General features: G+C 42.2%; 4 protein-coding genes across 8 annotated transcripts; all 4 read left to right on the top strand.

Moving 5' to 3' along the window:
* The first annotated feature begins 217 nt into the window (after window positions 1–217).
* MED15 (mediator complex subunit 15) lies at window positions 218–3,008 on the top strand. Its single transcript, XM_064683572.1, has 5 exons — window positions 218–378; window positions 438–1,167; window positions 1,223–2,009; window positions 2,067–2,209; window positions 2,265–3,008. The coding sequence occupies exons 1-5, from the start codon at window positions 326–328 to the stop codon at window positions 2,832–2,834; spliced, it is 2,283 nt and encodes a 760-aa protein (XP_064539642.1). The 5' UTR covers window positions 218–325; the 3' UTR covers window positions 2,835–3,008.
* A 369-nt stretch (window positions 3,009–3,377) lies between these two features.
* Window positions 3,378–9,389, top strand: LOC135429298 (prominin-like protein). Of its 3 annotated transcripts, XM_064683564.1 has the most exons (15): window positions 3,381–3,576; window positions 3,634–3,776; window positions 3,850–4,009; window positions 4,529–4,833; window positions 4,901–5,048; window positions 5,114–5,239; window positions 5,307–5,494; window positions 5,697–5,861; window positions 6,136–6,263; window positions 6,324–6,659; window positions 7,188–7,267; window positions 7,336–8,275; window positions 8,333–8,475; window positions 8,549–8,708; window positions 9,227–9,389. In XM_064683564.1, the coding sequence occupies exons 4-14, from the start codon at window positions 4,548–4,550 to the stop codon at window positions 8,706–8,708; spliced, it is 2,700 nt and encodes an 899-aa protein (XP_064539634.1). In that variant the 5' UTR covers window positions 3,381–3,576; window positions 3,634–3,776; window positions 3,850–4,009; window positions 4,529–4,547; the 3' UTR covers window positions 9,227–9,389. The 3 variants fall into 3 exon arrangements, with proteins under 3 accessions (XP_064539636.1, XP_064539634.1, XP_064539635.1); XM_064683565.1 differs by lacking the exons at window positions 3,381–3,576; window positions 3,634–3,776; window positions 3,850–4,009 and having other exon boundaries at window positions 4,410–4,833; XM_064683566.1 differs by lacking the exons at window positions 6,136–6,263; window positions 7,188–7,267; window positions 7,336–8,275; ... (1 more) ...; window positions 8,549–8,708; window positions 9,227–9,389 and having other exon boundaries at window positions 3,378–3,576; window positions 6,324–6,459.
* On the top strand, window positions 9,246–14,083 carry LOC135429299 (prominin-like protein). Of its 2 annotated transcripts, XM_064683567.1 has the most exons (12): window positions 9,246–9,531; window positions 9,599–9,746; window positions 9,812–9,937; window positions 10,005–10,192; window positions 10,397–10,561; window positions 10,836–10,963; window positions 11,024–11,359; window positions 11,888–11,967; window positions 12,036–12,969; window positions 13,027–13,169; window positions 13,243–13,402; window positions 13,921–14,083. In XM_064683567.1, exons 1-11 carry the CDS (start codon window positions 9,246–9,248, stop codon window positions 13,400–13,402), a joined length of 2,694 nt encoding a protein of 897 aa, XP_064539637.1. In that variant the 3' UTR covers window positions 13,921–14,083. The 2 variants fall into 2 exon arrangements, with proteins under 2 accessions (XP_064539637.1, XP_064539638.1); XM_064683568.1 differs by lacking the exons at window positions 10,836–10,963; window positions 11,888–11,967; window positions 12,036–12,969; ... (1 more) ...; window positions 13,243–13,402; window positions 13,921–14,083 and having other exon boundaries at window positions 11,024–11,159.
* LOC135429300 (prominin-like protein) lies at window positions 13,940–18,165 on the top strand. 2 transcript variants are annotated; one of them, XM_064683569.1, is made up of 11 exons: window positions 13,940–14,225; window positions 14,293–14,440; window positions 14,506–14,631; window positions 14,699–14,886; window positions 15,089–15,253; window positions 15,528–15,655; window positions 15,716–16,051; window positions 16,580–16,659; window positions 16,728–17,661; window positions 17,719–17,861; window positions 17,935–18,165. In XM_064683569.1, exons 1-11 carry the CDS (start codon window positions 13,940–13,942, stop codon window positions 18,092–18,094), a joined length of 2,694 nt encoding a protein of 897 aa, XP_064539639.1. In that variant the 3' UTR covers window positions 18,095–18,165. The 2 variants fall into 2 exon arrangements, with proteins under 2 accessions (XP_064539639.1, XP_064539640.1); XM_064683570.1 differs by lacking the exons at window positions 15,528–15,655; window positions 16,580–16,659; window positions 16,728–17,661; window positions 17,719–17,861; window positions 17,935–18,165 and having other exon boundaries at window positions 15,716–15,851.
* Window positions 18,166–18,367: the final 202 nt, after the last annotated feature.

Below are 18,367 nucleotides of genomic sequence, written 5' to 3'. Positions count from 1 at the left end.
ACTCATAATTAGCTGGTTTTTGTTTATTTTTCTCAAGCCTAAATTTACGCGCCAGAAATAACTGTTGGGCGTCAGGCTGCCACACTGTCAAAAACAAATTGTATGGTAAACACATGCATAGCGCTGCCACATAGTGTCAGCAAACTACTGCAATATGTAAACACAAGCGCAGCGTTGCCACGTACCGATAACAAATTAATAAATCGAAATAGGCTATCGATAGTAATTGTGAAAATCAAGCGAAAAATTGCGAACGCGAGTACGTAAATTGTATTAAAAATCTCAATAAATTTGTTTAATCAAAGCTTAATTGATAAATTGAAACATGGCGGAAGAGTGGCAGAGCCAAAACTTTCGTCAGAATGTCATTTCCAAAATGTGAGTAGTCCTTTTTTCAAGATAATGTCTTCTTAATAAGGCTTTCCTATGTGTGGCAGCCACGACATGTTGCCCCAAAATGGGCCGGAGCCCAATAAAAACGCCAGCATGATGGAAAATCATATTTTTCGCAAGTCACACACTAAGGATGAGTATCTGGGACTGGTAGCCAAATTGTTTATGCACTACAAGGACGCGTCCCTGCGCAAATCTCAACCACAACAACAACGGCAGCAGCAACAACAACAGCAACAACAACAGCAGCAACAGCAGCAGCTGCAACAACAACAGCAACAGCCTGCCCCGTCGAACGCCGAAATGGGACAACAGAATATCATGCAGGATCCGTTGAATGCGCTGCAAAACTTGGCTTCTCAGGGCAATCGCAATCCACAACTGATGCCAATGGGCGGCGCGCCGGGCCCAAATCAAATGGCCGGTCCCGGTGGACCGGGTACTGCCTCCAATTTGTTGCAAACACTGAACCAGCAGCGACCCGGCCAACAGCAAATGCAGCCCATGCCCAATATACGTGGCCAACTGCCCATGGGCGCCGGCGCCGGGGGACAGCAAATGGTACAAGTGCAGCAAATGGCTGGCGGCAATGGACCTGGCGGTGGCGCTGGCGGCATGCAACTAACTGCTATGGGACCCGCCGTTTCGCAGGGCCAAGGCCAGATTGTGGGCAATGCCGGCGGCATGCCCAATCAAATGGTGGGCCCGGGACCCAATAGTGGACCAACTGGCGGTGCAGCCGGCGGCATGCCCAACCAAATGTCGCCCATGGTGGTGAGTAGTGTGTCAGCATGCAAAATTGTTTAAATATTCATAAATTATATATTAGATGGGCATGGGCAATCCGATGATGCGCATGAACCAGGGCATGCAGGGCATGCCGTCCAATATGCAGCAGCAGCAGCAACAGCATAATGTTGTGGGCGGACCGGCCGGACAGCAGCAGGTGGGCGGACCCGGTGGCTTGCCGCCCAATGCGGTGCAACAGGGTGGCGGCGCTATGAATCCCATGGCCGGCATGAATGTCAATATGCCGCCCAATATGCAGCAAAAGCCAAATATGGGCATGGGCCAGGCGGGCCAAATGTTTGCGGGCAATCGCGGCGGTGTGGTTGGCGGCCAGCAGCAGCCGCAGCAGCCTTTCATGCGCTCCAGTCCCTCACCAGCGGATGCACAGCAATTGCAGCAGCAGCAACAGCTGCAGCAATTACAGCAGCAACAACAGCAGCAACAACAACAGCAGCAACAGCAACAACAACAACAACAACAACAGCAGCAACAACAACAACAGCAGCAGCAGCAGCAGCAACAACAGCAATTAGTGGGCAACCAGACGCCCACACAACAGCCGCCAACCCCCCAGATGCCCACACCACAAATGATACCCAGCCCGGCCTTGGTGCCGCAATCCAGTCCGCAAATGATGATGCAGAACACGCAACGCAACATACGCCAGCAATCGCCGAGCGCATCGATCAATACGCCCGGTCAGGTGACAGGCAACAGTCCGTTTAATCCGCAAGAGGAGGCGCTCTATAGAGAGAAATACAAGCAGCTGACCAAATATATTGAGCCGCTCAAGCGTATGCTGGGCAAGATCAGCAACGATGGCACCAGTAAGTGACGGCAATTTGACGGAAATTCAGCATTCTAATTTGTAATTCCGTTTGCAGATGTAGAAAAGATGACCAAGATGAGCAAATTGCTGGAGATTCTATGCAATCCCACGCAGCGTGTGCAGCTGGATACGCTGCTCAAGTGTGAGAAGGCGCTGGAAAAGATGGACCTGGTCTCCTACTCGGGTCAGCAGTTTGGCGTAAGTCAAATTCTCTACCGTAAAATCGCCCTCTTAACTTTGAGCACTCCAACAGAAATCGTCCAATCCCCTGCTGGAGGTCATAAATACGACGCTGCAGAGCCCATTGGCAAATCATACGCTGCATCGCACCTTCCGGCCCAGCTTGGAGCTGCTCTTTGGCACAGATATATGCGCGCCCGTGCCGTCAAAGAAGCCGCGCCTTGAGGAAAAGACCACGCCATTTGAGCAGGATGTGCCGCATGTGCTGCAGGGCGAGATTGCACGGCTCGATACCAAGTTTAAGGTCAAACTGGACACGACCGCACAAAACAATAACAAGACAATACGTTTGATATGCTGCTTGGATGACAAGCGTTTGCCCAGCGTGCCGCCGGTTAGTGTTAGCGTGCCGGAGGAGTATCCATGGCAATCGCCCGATTGCTCGCTCACCGAACAGGAATATTCGGCCACGCCGTTCCTGCAAACTGTGCAACAGGCACTGATAGCGCGCATGTCCAAGCTGCCAAAGAACTATTCACTCTCGCATCTGCTGGACACCTGGGAAATGGCTGTGCGTCAGGCCTGTTCGCCCCAATCAAAGCCACGGGCCATGTGCGAACTAAGCACGCTCTTGGGTATATAAATGGAATCCCACATGGTTCTCTCATCTATATATATATAGGAATAACAATGAAGATATCTCTTCGGGCTGTTCTAGACTATATTTCTATAAGATCTAATATAGTTGTCAGGGGTATGTAGACTAATATACCCATTGAAATTACGTACAGGTGCAGGCTTCTCTGTTCCTATAGAATTATACATGTTAATTCTTAATGAGAATCAACAGCCGACTTGGTCCATGTCAATTTAAATTTTCACGATATTAATATTCTTGTTTTATAGAGACGCATATTTTTATGATTTTTGAACCTAAGCCAGATTGTCCTCAAAATTGATGCCAATTTAATTCACTTTCTACCTGGTAATATTCCCATATGTTAAGATAAGTTCAAATTAAATATCCATAAAATAAACTATGTAAGGTATACCTATTAACTGCAGCTCAAAACCTTATTCGAAAATCAATTCTTATCGATTTCTTGAAAAGTGAAAATTTAACAGAAAAGTTGCACCGGAATTTTAATGAAACCTTTTAGCCACTGATTGATGCAATAGTACGCTCACAAGAGTTCATAAACAAGAAGGGCGTCGACTATATCAACAATCTTGGCAAAAATTTAACGGAGTCGATTGCCGAACAAACGGATCGTTATCTGGAAATGGTTATATCCGAAAGCAATAACGTTGGTCGCTGTGCGCATTTATCGGATCTCTATACGAAAAGTATTGGTTACATTTGCGAGCATCTGATTGACCCGATCGTAAGTAGCCAAAACTCATCCAATTATGATACCCATTAATATCGTGATCAATTGCAGAATGCGTTCTGGGTGGGCGTACTGCTTTGCTGCCTGTTGCTCATACCGATCCTCTATGTGGCCCATCGACTGATCTGCCTCTATAGGGTATATCCAGTGTATATGGCCAAAATCGTATATCTGGAGCGCGATGGTTACCACCAGTAAGTAGAGTCTAGTCCCATTACCGATTACCAGCTACGACTGCCAGACCGTAACGATCTGACAATCCCTCAGCTGCCCGACCTGCTCAGGCCTCCCATATCGGCCCCATCCGATCGTCATCTGCGGCGGTGGCCAACAGGATGGCGGCGACTGCCCCTGCATAGACACCCCAATCCAAATAACTGGGTTGGGTGCATCATCCAGCGACGTCTCCAAACATAAGCGAGAATAAGTAAGCATCAAATTGTAGCTGAATATAAGAATTTATGCCAAACAGTGCCAAATCAGAAATTTTGTAGAGAAATAGACATTCAAATTGAAATGGTACTTGACATTGATTTAGTCGGATAGTTAACTTCTTGGCCTACTACAAGTTAAATTAACAGACACGAAAATTTCGAAAAATCGGACAACAAGTATCGAAAAAGGTCAGAGCAAGCGCAGCCTTCGTTTGCAGGTTCCGCTTTCACCCGAATGCGTGGATTCTATGAAATTGTGGAAAGACTTTTTTTAAAGTTCGATCTAGACTTTTCTGATTTAAGTGTCAAATTGTTGAAATGCTTTTGCTAGATCAACAAAGTGCTCATTTTATTTTTTTTTAATACACTGTATGGTTCAGATTTCGTATTTGAATCTATTTATTTATTTCATTTTAAATTTTACTCGATTCGAATTTCGATGCAAACCGAAAACGTATGAGAAATCGTAATTGTTAAATTTTATTTTATAATTTTTTACATTTGTGTCGGAGGGCAAGAAACTCGCCCAAGATGAAGACAGTCAACTGGTTGGTGCAATGTCTGGTCGCGTGCGCTCTTCATATATTTGTCGCCCATGCCGAGGAGACGGTGTGGCGCGAGGGCTATCCGGGACATGGTACCGTTCACGAGCAGCTCGGCCAGCGCCATGTGCCAGACCCAATCTATAGCGATTACGTGCCGAGGCCAAGATATAGAAATATTAGCAAACCCTCGTTTATGGGCATGACTCCAGTCTACGGTTTAGCACATGGTCTTCTTCAAGTTCTCTTTAACCCCGACAACTTTCACTTAAGTGGTACGTATACAATTACATACAGGCGCAGGCACGCTGGGGCATCGTAATGCATCTGCCTCGGTTGTAGATTATATTTCGGTTTCGAACGGCAGCACCCTAACCATGGAGCGCAGGACGATATCGAACGACTGGAAGCCTATGCTTGCCGCCAACAAGCTGCTAATCGTCTTGCTCCTGTTCTTCCTACTACTCATGTTGGCCATACCGATCCTTGGGTAAGTCAAATAGTCGAATAGTCGAATAGTTGCAGAGAATTGAATCGAATTGAATCTAATTACAGGATATTGTATTGCTCTCTATGCTGGTGTCGCTGCAAACGAGGCTGTCCGCCGTGCACTGCCCAACGGGAGGGTAAGATGTGCGTGGTGTGCAGTGTAATCATGATATTCCTGCTCATTGGATTGATGTAAGTCTGAAATGTCGGGTGTCTGAGTGGGATTTGTTTCTAATTGCAATTGCAATTGCAATTGCAGAATTGGGACCATCATTGCGTTCATTGCCAATAAACAGATCAGTCGAGGGATGCGCTATGCCAAGGAGAGACTGATGTATTCCGGCGAGGACACCTGCGCCTTTCTCAAAGATGTCTCCGATCACATCGACCATTTGTTGGTCACCAATTATCAGGAGCTGAAGGAGCATGTGGTTGAACAGGCAACTGGTATGCAAATAATTGACCACCTATGCAGAGAGTTTCGCGCTTGTACCCATATATATATATATAGATATATATATATAGATATACCTTGCATATCTGAAAAATCTATGCCCTCTGCATAGGTATTCCACGTTCTTCTCTGTTGTTCCTTCGGATTTTAATATTTTTTTTTTTCAATTTTGTTCATTTAATGCGATACCCGCAGATGCGTATAAGCATCTATTTTTGGATCTAGCTGATACTTCCGATGGGAATGCGTTAGTTGAAATGGAGAATATATTGACAAACATGATCGAGGCGAGGGTAATAATGAAGAGAGTTATTTGGAGAATCAATAGACTGGTGTTCCTTAACGCCAATTATCGGGATGGTAAGTAAATGAGATTGATTGACTGACTGATTGACTCACTGGCTGACTGACTGACTAACTGACTAACTGACTAATTGACTAACTGTCCGATTGTCTGATTGACTGACTTACTGATTGTCTGTCCGATTGACTGACTGACTGACTGACTGATTGTCTGACTGACTTGCTAAATGATTGACTGATTGATCGCATTTTAAACGACAAAGTGAATGAAGAAAACATTTATTATTAATAGTGTGCATTTGTTTTAATCTTTTTAAACTATTTAATCTAGGCATGCGTTACTTTTATCGTGAGACATATCGCGCATTTATCATTTTATGTAACAAGATAAAGTGTGATGAGACTTTTATGACATTTGGCTTTCAAAATTGGGCCACCAAATGTATGCATATGGATTTGGTATGCACGTCAGATCAATTGCAAAATATTTAAAAATAATTTTTTGTTTTGGTTTTTTAGTTGCCTAACTCAACCGTCTTTTGGTCGGCAATAGATCAATCAGTTAAAAATGACTTGGTCAATATACCGAGACAAGGTATAATACGTCTATGGCAAATTGGTGAACAAATGAAAGAAATTATGGCTCCGACTATTCCGCCGTTAATTACAAAGTTAGATCGATGTGCTACCATTCTCTGGGATCAGAGGCACAAATTAAATACACTTATCGATGAGATGCTGAATGACGTTCACAAGAAAACGGTAAATTCTGGAAAATCATTAGACGGCATATTAACCGACTTTGGTAACGATCGCAATGCTATCAATATTTTTGTCTGCCTCACTTTAATGTTGGTAAGTCCTTGAATACCATGAGTACTAGAATAATATTCAAAATGTCCACAATGGGCTGTGTGTAGCTGGTAGTAGAACACCCCTGGTACCTCTCATACAGGGTCGTTTTTTCTTTTGCCGCCAAATATCATTTCAGTGTTGCCACCCTGTCGTATGCACATGGGCAGCACCAAAAGATGTTTGTAAACAAACAACGAATAAGAATTGCCCCGTAATCGTTAATCGGTAATTAGCGAGGTCCAAAAGGGGCCATTTTACCCGATAATACAATGGCTCGGAGCGCATTTGGATAAATTGAGATCACGAGAAAAATATATATTGTGAATACAATTGTTAAGATCGCAATAAGTTATATTTATGTATCGATATCGAAATATGCGATGAATGTATCGCAATATGAATGAGCGAGTTGTATCGATGTTCGAATTGTGAAAGCATCGATACTACAAGCTACGACGCTTTAGCGGTTGAACGTGCGAATGTTTTGTGTGTTAATTTCGTAATGGATATATTACCTGTTCATTTCAGATCATTGTCTTATTGATAATTGGCCTAGTATGGGGCATGTGTGTGCGTACAAACAACGTGGGATCTTATGCCATGCTAGTGTAAGTAGTTGATTGCTTGGCCCACAAATTGGGAGACATTGTTATTTGGCATTTTTCAAATCTTGCAGAACCGTTATGGTGATATTTTGCGTCTTCTCGCTGATAACGATAGTTGGACTTTTTTATTTGATACTTGGATTGCTCACATATCATGGTGCCTGTCGATCAGATATTGCGTCAACGAACAGCTTCATGGATTCCCGGATCAACGAAACCGTTGCCGATGAGGAGCAGGAAAAAGATCCGATAAACGCAACTATTTCAAATAATCTGTTCGAGTGCAGAAAGGATGAAAGCATTTTCGATTTGTTGAAAGAAAATGGCGTATACGATGTCAACAAATTAAGGGGCATATTGGAAGTAGAAGAGGAGGAAACTGAATTTGAGTGGCATGCATTTAAAGGCGATTTGTCTAAGCTGGCGCTGATAAGTGCCAAAGACATGCGTTTGCTTTATAAAACCCTGGAGCCATTGTTTCCATATCATAGCTCTCTATATACGGATTCACTGTGCATGCCATTGACGCGTACTACTTTAAAGCAAATGGCGGATAAAGTCGAAAAAACCGGTCTTGATATAATTTACACATATTACAAGGGCAGTCCAATGTATTCAAGAATGTGGATGAGCTCCTGTACTTTTTTTACTGCCGTACGTGATACGAGACCATATTTGGAAATAGAAGAAGAAATTCCAAAATATATAGCAACAATAACAAGAAACGTGAAGACACTCGATAGATATCTATATACTACTGAGCGGAATTTTAATGAAACCTTTCAGCGACTGATTGATGCAGTTGTACGCTCACAAGAGTTCATAAACAAGAAGGGCGTCGACTATATCAACAATCTTGGCAAAAATTTAACGGAGTCGATTGCCGAACAAACGGATCGTTATCTGGAAATGGTTATATCCGAAAGCAATAACGTTGGTCGCTGTGCCCATTTATCGGATCTCTATACGAAAAGTGTTGGTTACATTTGCGAGCATCTGATTGACCCGATCGTAAGTAGCCAAAACTTATCCAATTATGATACCCATTAATATCGTGATCAATTGCAGAATGCGTTCTGGGTGGGCGTACTGCTTTGCTGCCTGTTGCTCATACCGATCCTCTATGTGGCCCATCGACTGATCTGCCTCTATAGGGTATATCCAGTGTATATGGCCAAAATCGTATATCTGGAGCGCGATGGTTACCATCAGTAAGTAGAGTCTAGTCCCATTACCGATTACCAGCTACGACTGCCAGACCGTAACGATCTGACAATCCCTCAGCTGCCCGACCTGCTCAGGCCTCCCATATCGGCCCCATCCGATCGTCATCTGCGGCGGTGGCCAACAGGATGGCGGCGACTGCCCCTGCATAGACACCCCAATCCAAATAACTGGGTTGGCTGCATCATCCAGCGACGTCTCCAAACGTAAGCGAGAATAAGTAAGCATCAAATTGTAGCTGAATATAAGAATTTTTGCCAAACTGTGCCAAATCAGAAATTTTGTAGAGAAATAGACATTCAAATTGAAATGGTACTTGACATTGATTTAGTCGGATAGTTAACTTCTTGGCCTACTACAAGTTAAATTAACAGACACGAAAATTTCGAAAAATCGGACAACAAGTATCGAAAAAGGTCAGAGCAAGCGCAGCCTTCGTTTGCAGGTTCCGCTTTCACCCGAATGTGTGGATTCTATGAAATTGTGGAAAGACTTTTTTTAAAGTTCGATCTAGACTTTTCTGATTTAAGTGTCAAATTGTTGAAATGCTTTTGCTAGATCAACAAAGTGCTCATTTTATTTTTTTTAATACACTGTATGCTTCAGATTTCGTATTTGAATCTATTTATTTATTTCATTTTAAATTTTACTCGATTCGAATTTCGATGCAAACCGAAAACGTATGAGAAATCGTAATTGTTAAATTTTATTTTATAATTTTTTACATTTGTGTCGGAGGGCAAGAAACTCGCCCAAGATGAAGACAGTCAACTGGTTGGTGCAATGTCTGGTCGCGTGCGCTCTTCATATATTTGTCGCCCATGCCGAGGAGACGGTGTGGCGCGAGGGCTATCCGGGACATGGTACCGTTCACGAGCAGCTCGGCCAGCGCCATGTGCCAGACCCAATCTATAGCGATTACGTGCCGAGGCCAAGATATAGAAATATTAGCAAACCCTCGTTTATGGGCATGACTCCAGTCTACGGTTTAGCACATGGTCTTCTTCAAGTTCTCTTTAACCCCGACAACTTTCACTTAAGTGGTACGTATACAATTACATACAGGCGCAGGCACGCTGGGGCATCGTAATGCATCTGCCTCGGTTGTAGATTATATTTCGGTTTCGAACGGCAGCACCCTAACCATGGAGCGCAGGACGATATCGAACGACTGGAAGCCTATGCTTGCCGCCAACAAGCTGCTAATCGTCTTGCTCCTGTTCTTCCTACTACTCATGTTGGCCATACCGATCCTTGGGTAAGTCAAATAGTCGAATAGTCGAATAGTTGCAGAGGATTGAATCGAATTGAATCTAATTACAGGATATTGTATTGCTCTCTATGCTGGTGTCGCTGCAAACGAGGCTGTCCGCCGTGCACTGCCCAACGGGAGGGTAAGATGTGCGTGGTGTGCAGTATAATCATGATATTCCTGCTCATTGGATTGATGTAAGTCTGAAATGTCGGGTGTCTGAGTGGGATTTGTTTCTAATTGCAATTGCAATTGCAATTGCAGAATTGGGACCATCATTGCGTTCATTGCCAATAAACAGATCAGTCGAGGGATGCGCTATGCCAAGGAGAGACTGATGTATTCCGGCGAGGACACCTGCGCCTTTCTCAAAGATGTCTCCGATCACATCGACCATTTGTTGGTCACCAATTATCAGGAGCTGAAGGAGCATGTGGTTGAACAGGCAACTGGTATGCAAATAATTGACCACCTATGCAGAGAGTTTCGCGCTTGTACCCATATATATATATATAGATATATATATATATAGATATACCTTGCATATCTGAAAAATCTATGCCCTCTGCATAGGTATTCCACGTTCTTCTCTGTTGTTCCTTCGGATTTTACTATTTTTTTTTTTCAATTTTGTTCATTTAATGCGATACCCGCAGATGCGTATAAGCATCTATTTTTGGATCTAGCTGATACTTCCGATGGGAATGCGTTAGTTGAAATGGAGAATATATTGACAAACATGATCGAGGCGAGGGTAATAATGAAGAGAGTTATTTGGAGAATCAATAGACTGGTGTTCCTTAACGCCAATTATCGGGATGGTAAGTAAATGAGATTGATTGACTGACTGATTGACTCACTGGCTGACTGACTGACTAACTGACTAACTGACTAATTGACTAACTGTCCGATTGTCTGATTGACTGACTTACTGATTGTCTGTCCGATTGACTGACTGACTGACTGACTGATTGTCTGACTGACTTGCTAAATGATTGACTGATTGATCGCATTTTAAACGACAAAGTGAATGAAGAAAACATTTATTATTAATAGTGTGCATTTGTTTTAATCTTTTTAAACTATTTAATCTAGGCATGCGTTACTTTTATCGTGAGACATATCGCGCATTTATCATTTTATGTAACAAGATAAAGTGTGATGAGACTTTTATGACATTTGGCTTTCAAAATTGGGCCACCAAATGTATGCATATGGATTTGGTATGCACGTCAGATCAATTGCAAAATATTTAAAAATAATTTTTTGTTTTGGTTTTTTAGTTGCCTAACTCAACCGTCTTTTGGTCGGCAATAGATCAATCAGTTAAAAATGACTTGGTCAATATACCGAGACAAGGTATAATACGTCTATGGCAAATTGGTGAACAAATGAAAGAAATTATGGCTCCGACTATTCCGCCGTTAATTACAAAGTTAGATCGATGTGCTACCATTCTCTGGGATCAGAGGCACAAATTAAATACACTTATCGATGAGATGCTGAATGACGTTCACAAGAAAACGGTAAATTCTGGAAAATCATTAGACGGCATATTAACCGACTTTGGTAACGATCGCAATGCTATCAATATTTTTGTCTGCCTCACTTTAATGTTGGTAAGTCCTTGAATACCATGAGTACTAGAATAATATTCAAAATGTCCACAATGGGCTGTGTGTAGCTGGTAGTAGAACACCCCTGGTACCTCTCATACAGGGTCGTTTTTTCTTTTGCCGCCAAATATCATTTCAGTGTTGCCACCCTGTCGTATGCACATGGGCAGCACCAAAAGATGTTTGTAAACAAACAACGAATAAGAATTGCCCCGTATTCGTTAATCGGTAATTAGCGAGGTCCAAAAGGGGCCATTTTACCCGATAATACAATGGCTCGGAGCGCATTTGGATAAATTGAGATCACAAGAAAAATATATATTGTGAATACAATTGTTAAGATCGCAATAAGTTATATTTATGTATCGATATCGAAATATGCGATGAATGTATCGCAATATGAATGAGCGAGTTGTATCGATGTTCGAATTGTGAAAGCATCGATACTACAAGCTACGACGCTTTAGCGGTTGAACGTGCGAATGTTTTGTGTGTTAATTTCGTACTGGATATATTACCTGTTCATTTCAGATCATTGTCTTATTGATAATTGGCCTAGTATGGGGCATGTGTGTGCGTACAAACAACGTGGGATCTTATGCCATGCTAGTGTAAGTAGTTGATTGCTTGGCCCACAAATTGGGAGACATTGTTATTTGGCATTTTTCAAATCTTGCAGAACCGTTATGGTGATATTTTGCGTCTTCTCGCTGATAACGATAGTTGGACTTTTTTATTTGATACTTGGATTGCTCACATATCATGGTGCCTGTCGATCAGATATTGCGTCAACGAACAGCTTCATGGATTCCCGGATCAACGAAACCGTTGCCGATGAGGAGCAGGAAAAAGATCCGATAAACGCAACTATTTCAAATAATCTGTTCGAGTGCAGAAAGGATGAAAGCATTTTCGATTTGTTGAAAGAAAATGGCGTATACGATGTCAACAAATTAAGGGGCATATTGGAAATAGAAGAGGAAGTAACTGAATTTGAGTGGCATAAAGGCGATTTGTCTAAGCTGGCGCTGATAAGTGCCAAAGACATGCGTTTGCTTTATAAAACCCTGGAGCCATTGTTTCCATATCATAGCTCTCTATATACGGATTCACTGTGCATGCCATTGACGCGTACTACTTTAAAGCAAATGGCGGATAAAGTCGAAAAAACCGGTCTTGATATAATTTACACATATTACAAGGGCAGTCCAATGTATTCAAGAATGTGGATGAGCTCCTGTACTTTTTTTACTGCCGTACGTGATACGAGACCATATTTGGAAATAGAAGAAGAAATTCCAAAATATATAGCAACAATAACAAGAAACGTGAAGACACTCGATAGATATCTATATACTACTGAGCGGAATTTTAATGAAACCTTTCAGCGACTGATTGATGCAGTTGTACGCTCACAAGAGTTCATAAACAAGAAGGGCGTCGACTATATCAACAATCTTGGCAAAAATTTAACGGAGTCGATTGCCGAACAAACGGATCGTTATCTGGAAATGGTTATATCCGAAAGCAATAACGTTGGTCGCTGTGCGCATTTATCGGATCTCTATACGAAAAGTATTGGTTACATTTGCGAGCATCTGATTGACCCGATCGTAAGTAGCCAAAACTCATCCAATTATGATACCCATTAATATCGTGATCAATTGCAGAATGCGTTCTGGGTGGGCGTACTGCTTTGCTGCCTGTTGCTCATACCGATCCTCTATGTGGCCCATCGACTGATCTGCCTCTATAGGGTATATCCAGTGTATATGGCCAAAATCGTATATCTGGAGCGCGATGGTTACCACCAGTAAGTAGAGTCTAGTCCCATTACCGATTACCAGCTACGACTGCCAGACCGTAACGATCTGACAATCCCTCAGCTGCCCGACCTGCTCAGGCCTCCCATATCGGCCCCATCCGATCGTCATCTGCGGCGGTGGCCAACAGGATGGCGGCGACTGCCCCTGCATAGACACCCCAATCCAAATAACTGGGTTGGGTGCATCATCCAGCGACGTCTCCAAACATAAGCGAGAATAAGTAAGCATCAAATTGTAGCTGAATATAAGAATTTATGCCAAACAGTGCCAAATCAGAAATTTTGTAGAGAAATAGACATTCAAATTGAAATGGTACTTGACATTGATTTAGTCGGATAGTTAACTTCTTGGCCTACTACAAGTTAAATTAACAGACACGAAAATTTCGAAAAATCGGACAACAAGTATCGAAAAAGGTCAGAGCAAGCGCAGCCTTCGTTTGCAGGTTCCGCTTTCACCCGAATGCGTGGATTCTATGAAATTGTGGAAAGACTTTTTTTAAAGTTCGATCTAGACTTTTCTGATTTAAGTGTCAAATTGTTGAAATGCTTTTGCTAGATCAACAAAGTGCTCATTTTATTTTTTTTAATACACTGTATGCTTCAGATTTCGTATTTGAATCTATTTATTTATTTCATTTTAAATTTTACTCGATTCGAATTTCGATGCAAACCGAAAACGTATGAGAAATCGTAATTGTTAAATTTTATTTTATAATTTTTTACATTTGTGTCGGAGGGCAAGAAACTCGCCCAAGATGAAGACAGTCAACTGGTTGGTGCAATGTCTGGTCGCGTGCGCTCTTCATATATTTGTCGCCCATGCCGAGGAGACGGTGTGGCGCGAGGGCTATCCGGGACATGGTACCGTTCACGAGCAGCTCGGCCAGCGCCATGTGCCAGACCCAATCTATAGCGATTACGTGCCGAGGCCAAGATATAGAAATATTAGCAAACCCTCGTTTATGGGCATGACTCCAGTCTACGGTTTAGCACATGGTCTTCTTCAAGTTCTCTTTAACCCCGACAACTTTCACTTAAGTGGTACGTATACAATTACATACAGGCGCAGGCACGCTGGGGCATCGTAATGCATCTGCCTCGGTTGTAGATTATATTTCGGTTTCGAACGGCAGCACCCTAACCATGGAGCGCAGGACGATATCGAACGACTGGAAGCCTATGCTTGCCGCCAACAAGCTGCTAATCGTCTTGCTCCTGTTCTTCCTACTACTCATGTTGGCCATACCGATCCTTGGGTAAGTCAAATAGTCGAATAGTCGAATAGTTGCAGAGAATTGAATCGAATTGAATCTAATTACAGGATATTGTATTGCTCTCTATGCTGGTGTCGCTGCAAACGAGGCTGTCCGCCGTGCACTGCCCAACGGGAGGGTAAGATGTGCGTGGTGTGCAGTGTAATCATGATATTCCTGCTCATTGGATTGATGTAAGTCTGAAATGTCGGGTGTCTGAGTGGGATTTGTTTCTAATTGCAATTGCAATTGCAATTGCAGAATTGGGACCATCATTGCGTTCATTGCCAATAAACAGATCAGTCGAGGGATGCGCTATGCCAAGGAGAGACTGATGTATTCCGGCGAGGACACCTGCGCCTTTCTCAAAGATGTCTCCGATCACATCGACCATTTGTTGGTCACCAATTATCAGGAGCTGAAGGAGCATGTGGTTGAACAGGCAACTGGTATGCAAATAATTGACCACCTATGCAGAGAGTTTCGCGCTTGTACCCATATATATATATATAGATATATATATATAGATATACCTTGCATATCTGAAAAATCTATGCCCTCTGCATAGGTATTCCACGTTCTTCTCTGTTGTTCCTTCGGATTTTAATATTTTTTTTTTTCAATTTTGTTCATTTAATGCGATACCCGCAGATGCGTATAAGCATCTATTTTTGGATCTAGCTGATACTTCCGATGGGAATGCGTTAGTTGAAATGGAGAATATATTGACAAACATGATCGAGGCGAGGGTAATAATGAAGAGAGTTATTTGGAGAATCAATAGACTGGTGTTCCTTAACGCCAATTATCGGGATGGTAAGTAAATGAGATTGATTGACTGACTGATTGACTCACTGGCTGACTGACTGACTAACTGACTAACTGACTAATTGACTAACTGTCCGATTGTCTGATTGACTGACTTACTGATTGTCTGTCCGATTGACTGACTGACTGACTGACTGATTGTCTGACTGACTTGCTAAATGATTGACTGATTGATCGCATTTTAAACGACAAAGTGAATGAAGAAAACATTTATTATTAATAGTGTGCATTTGTTTTAATCTTTTTAAACTATTTAATCTAGGCATGCGTTACTTTTATCGTGAGACATATCGCGCATTTATCATTTTATGTAACAAGATAAAGTGTGATGAGACTTTTATGACATTTGGCTTTCAAAATTGGGCCACCAAATGTATGCATATGGATTTGGTATGCACGTCAGATCAATTGCAAAATATTTAAAAATAATTTTTTGTTTTGGTTTTTTAGTTGCCTAACTCAACCGTCTTTTGGTCGGCAATAGATCAATCAGTTAAAAATGACTTGGTCAATATACCGAGACAAGGTATAATACGTCTATGGCAAATTGGTGAACAAATGAAAGAAATTATGGCTCCGACTATTCCGCCGTTAATTACAAAGTTAGATCGATGTGCTACCATTCTCTGGGATCAGAGGCACAAATTAAATACACTTATCGATGAGATGCTGAATGACGTTCACAAGAAAACGGTAAATTCTGGAAAATCATTAGACGGCATATTAACCGACTTTGGTAACGATCGCAATGCTATCAATATTTTTGTCTGCCTCACTTTAATGTTGGTAAGTCCTTGAATACCATGAGTACTAGAATAATATTCAAAATGTCCACAATGGGCTGTGTGTAGCTGGTAGTAGAACACCCCTGGTACCTCTCATACAGGGTCGTTTTTTCTTTTGCCGCCAAATATCATTTCAGTGTTGCCACCCTGTCGTATGCACATGGGCAGCACCAAAAGATGTTTGTAAACAAACAACGAATAAGAATTGCCCCGTATTCGTTAATCGGTAATTAGCGAGGTCCAAAAGGGGCCATTTTACCCGATAATACAATGGCTCGGAGCGCATTTGGATAAATTGAGATCACAAGAAAAATATATATTGTGAATACAATTGTTAAGATCGCAATAAGTTATATTTATGTATCGATATCGAAATATGCGATGAATGTATCGCAATATGAATGAGCGAGTTGTATCGATGTTCGAATTGTGAAAGCATCGATACTACAAGCTACGACGCTTTAGCGGTTGAACGTGCGAATGTTTTGTGTGTTAATTTCGTACTGGATATATTACCTGTTCATTTCAGATCATTGTCTTATTGATAATTGGCCTAGTATGGGGCATGTGTGTGCGTACAAACAACGTGGGATCTTATGCCATGCTAGTGTAAGTAGTTGATTGCTTGGCCCACAAATTGGGAGACATTGTTATTTGGCATTTTTCAAATCTTGCAGAACCGTTATGGTGATATTTTGCGTCTTCTCGCTGATAACGATAGTTGGACTTTTTTATTTGATACTTGGATTGCTCACATATCATGGTGCCTGTCGATCAGATATTGCGTCAACGAACAGCTTCATGGATTCCCGGATCAACGAAACCGTTGCCGATGAGGAGCAGGAAAAAGATCCGATAAACGCAACTATTTCAAATAATCTGTTCGAGTGCAGAAAGGATGAAAGCATTTTCGATTTGTTGAAAGAAAATGGCGTATACGATGTCAACAAATTAAGGGGCATATTGGAAATAGAAGAGGAAGTAACTGAATTTGAGTGGCATAAAGGCGATTTGTCTAAGCTGGCGCTGATAAGTGCCAAAGACATGCGTTTGCTTTATAAAACCCTGGAGCCATTGTTTCCATATCATAGCTCTCTATATACGGATTCACTGTGCATGCCATTGACGCGTACTACTTTAAAGCAAATGGCGGATAAAGTCGAAAAAACCGGTCTTGATATAATTTACACATATTACAAGGGCAGTCCAATGTATTCAAGAATGTGGATGAGCTCCTGTACTTTTTTTACTGCCGTACGTGATACGAGACCATATTTGGAAATAGAAGAAGAAATTCCAAAATATATAGCAACAATAACAAGAAACGTGAAGACACTCGATAGATATCTATATACTACTGAGCGGAATTTTAATGAAACCTTTCAGCGACTGATTGATGCAGTTGTACGCTCACAAGAGTTCATAAACAAGAAGGGCGTCGACTATATCAACAATCTTGGCAAAAATTTAACGGAGTCGATTGCCGAACAAACGGATCGTTATCTGGAAATGGTTATATCCGAAAGCAATAACGTTGGTCGCTGTGCGCATTTATCGGATCTCTATACGAAAAGTATTGGTTACATTTGCGAGCATCTGATTGACCCGATCGTAAGTAGCCAAAACTCATCCAATTATGATACCCATTAATATCGTGATCAATTGCAGAATGCGTTCTGGGTGGGCGTACTGCTTTGCTGCCTGTTGCTCATACCGATCCTCTATGTGGCCCATCGACTGATCTGCCTCTATAGGGTATATCCAGTGTATATGGCCAAAATCGTATATCTGGAGCGCGATGGTTACCACCAGTAAGTAGAGTCTAGTCCCATTACCGATTACCAGCTACGACTGCCAGACCGTAACGATCTGACAATCCCTCAGCTGCCCGACCTGCTCAGGCCTCCCATATCGGCCCCATCCGATCGTCATCTGCGGCGGTGGCCAACAGGATGGCGGCGACTGCCCCTGCATAGACACCCCAATCCAAATAACTGGGTTGGCTGCATCATCCAGCGACGTCTCCAAACGTAAGAAAGAGTGAGTTCGCATCAACAGCACAATTTAAATTATAGTTAAATATATGCATTATTGTTATACTGTGCCCAATTTAAATGGTAATTGAAATTCATATGTGCACTATTCAGTCAGCTATTCATTATTATACGAGTGCCTAAATACCTGGCGGCTTGGCACACCTATCTCGAATCAAATGAGCTAATGCTATATATAGAAATAGATACAAATATGGACTAAAAAAAGAATACGCCCAATTGCCAAGGGCGGGCACTGTGATATATATTAGATCAACAATGTA

The sequence above is a fragment of the Drosophila montana genome, unplaced genomic scaffold (genome assembly GCF_035044405.1).
Source record: "Drosophila montana isolate Dmon_TW-CO22-7 unplaced genomic scaffold, ASM3504440v1 contig_2626_1, whole genome shotgun sequence".
Lineage (NCBI taxonomy): Eukaryota > Metazoa > Arthropoda > Insecta > Diptera > Drosophilidae > Drosophila > Drosophila montana.
Note: the sequence above shows the minus strand (reverse complement) of the source record. Positions and strands in the feature narration are given on the sequence as shown.

Excerpts from the sequence above, each read along its gene's own strand:
- MED15 (XM_064683572.1), top strand. The coding sequence starts at position 326 with ATGGCGGAAGAGTGGCAGAGCCAAAACTTTCGTCAGAATGTCATTTCC. Across the intron at positions 1,168-1,222 it reads ACCAAATGTCGCCCATGGTG|ATGGGCATGGGCAATCCGAT; the intron begins GTGAGTAGTGTG and ends ATTATATATTAG. Across the intron at positions 2,210-2,264 it reads ACTCGGGTCAGCAGTTTGGC|AAATCGTCCAATCCCCTGCT; the intron begins GTAAGTCAAATT and ends GCACTCCAACAG.
- LOC135429298 (XM_064683564.1), top strand. The coding sequence starts at position 4,548 with ATGAAGACAGTCAACTGGTTGGTGCAATGTCTGGTCGCGTGCGCTCTT. Across the intron at positions 5,495-5,696 it reads TGTGGTTGAACAGGCAACTG|ATGCGTATAAGCATCTATTT; the intron begins GTATGCAAATAA and ends CGATACCCGCAG. Across the intron at positions 6,264-6,323 it reads AATGTATGCATATGGATTTG|TTGCCTAACTCAACCGTCTT; the intron begins GTATGCACGTCA and ends TTGGTTTTTTAG.
- LOC135429299 (XM_064683567.1), top strand. The coding sequence starts at position 9,246 with ATGAAGACAGTCAACTGGTTGGTGCAATGTCTGGTCGCGTGCGCTCTT. Across the intron at positions 9,747-9,811 it reads TTGGCCATACCGATCCTTGG|GATATTGTATTGCTCTCTAT; the intron begins GTAAGTCAAATA and ends ATCTAATTACAG. Across the intron at positions 12,970-13,026 it reads AGCATCTGATTGACCCGATC|AATGCGTTCTGGGTGGGCGT; the intron begins GTAAGTAGCCAA and ends GATCAATTGCAG.
- LOC135429300 (XM_064683569.1), top strand. The coding sequence starts at position 13,940 with ATGAAGACAGTCAACTGGTTGGTGCAATGTCTGGTCGCGTGCGCTCTT. Across the intron at positions 14,226-14,292 it reads CGACAACTTTCACTTAAGTG|ATTATATTTCGGTTTCGAAC; the intron begins GTACGTATACAA and ends CCTCGGTTGTAG. Across the intron at positions 15,656-15,715 it reads AATGTATGCATATGGATTTG|TTGCCTAACTCAACCGTCTT; the intron begins GTATGCACGTCA and ends TTGGTTTTTTAG.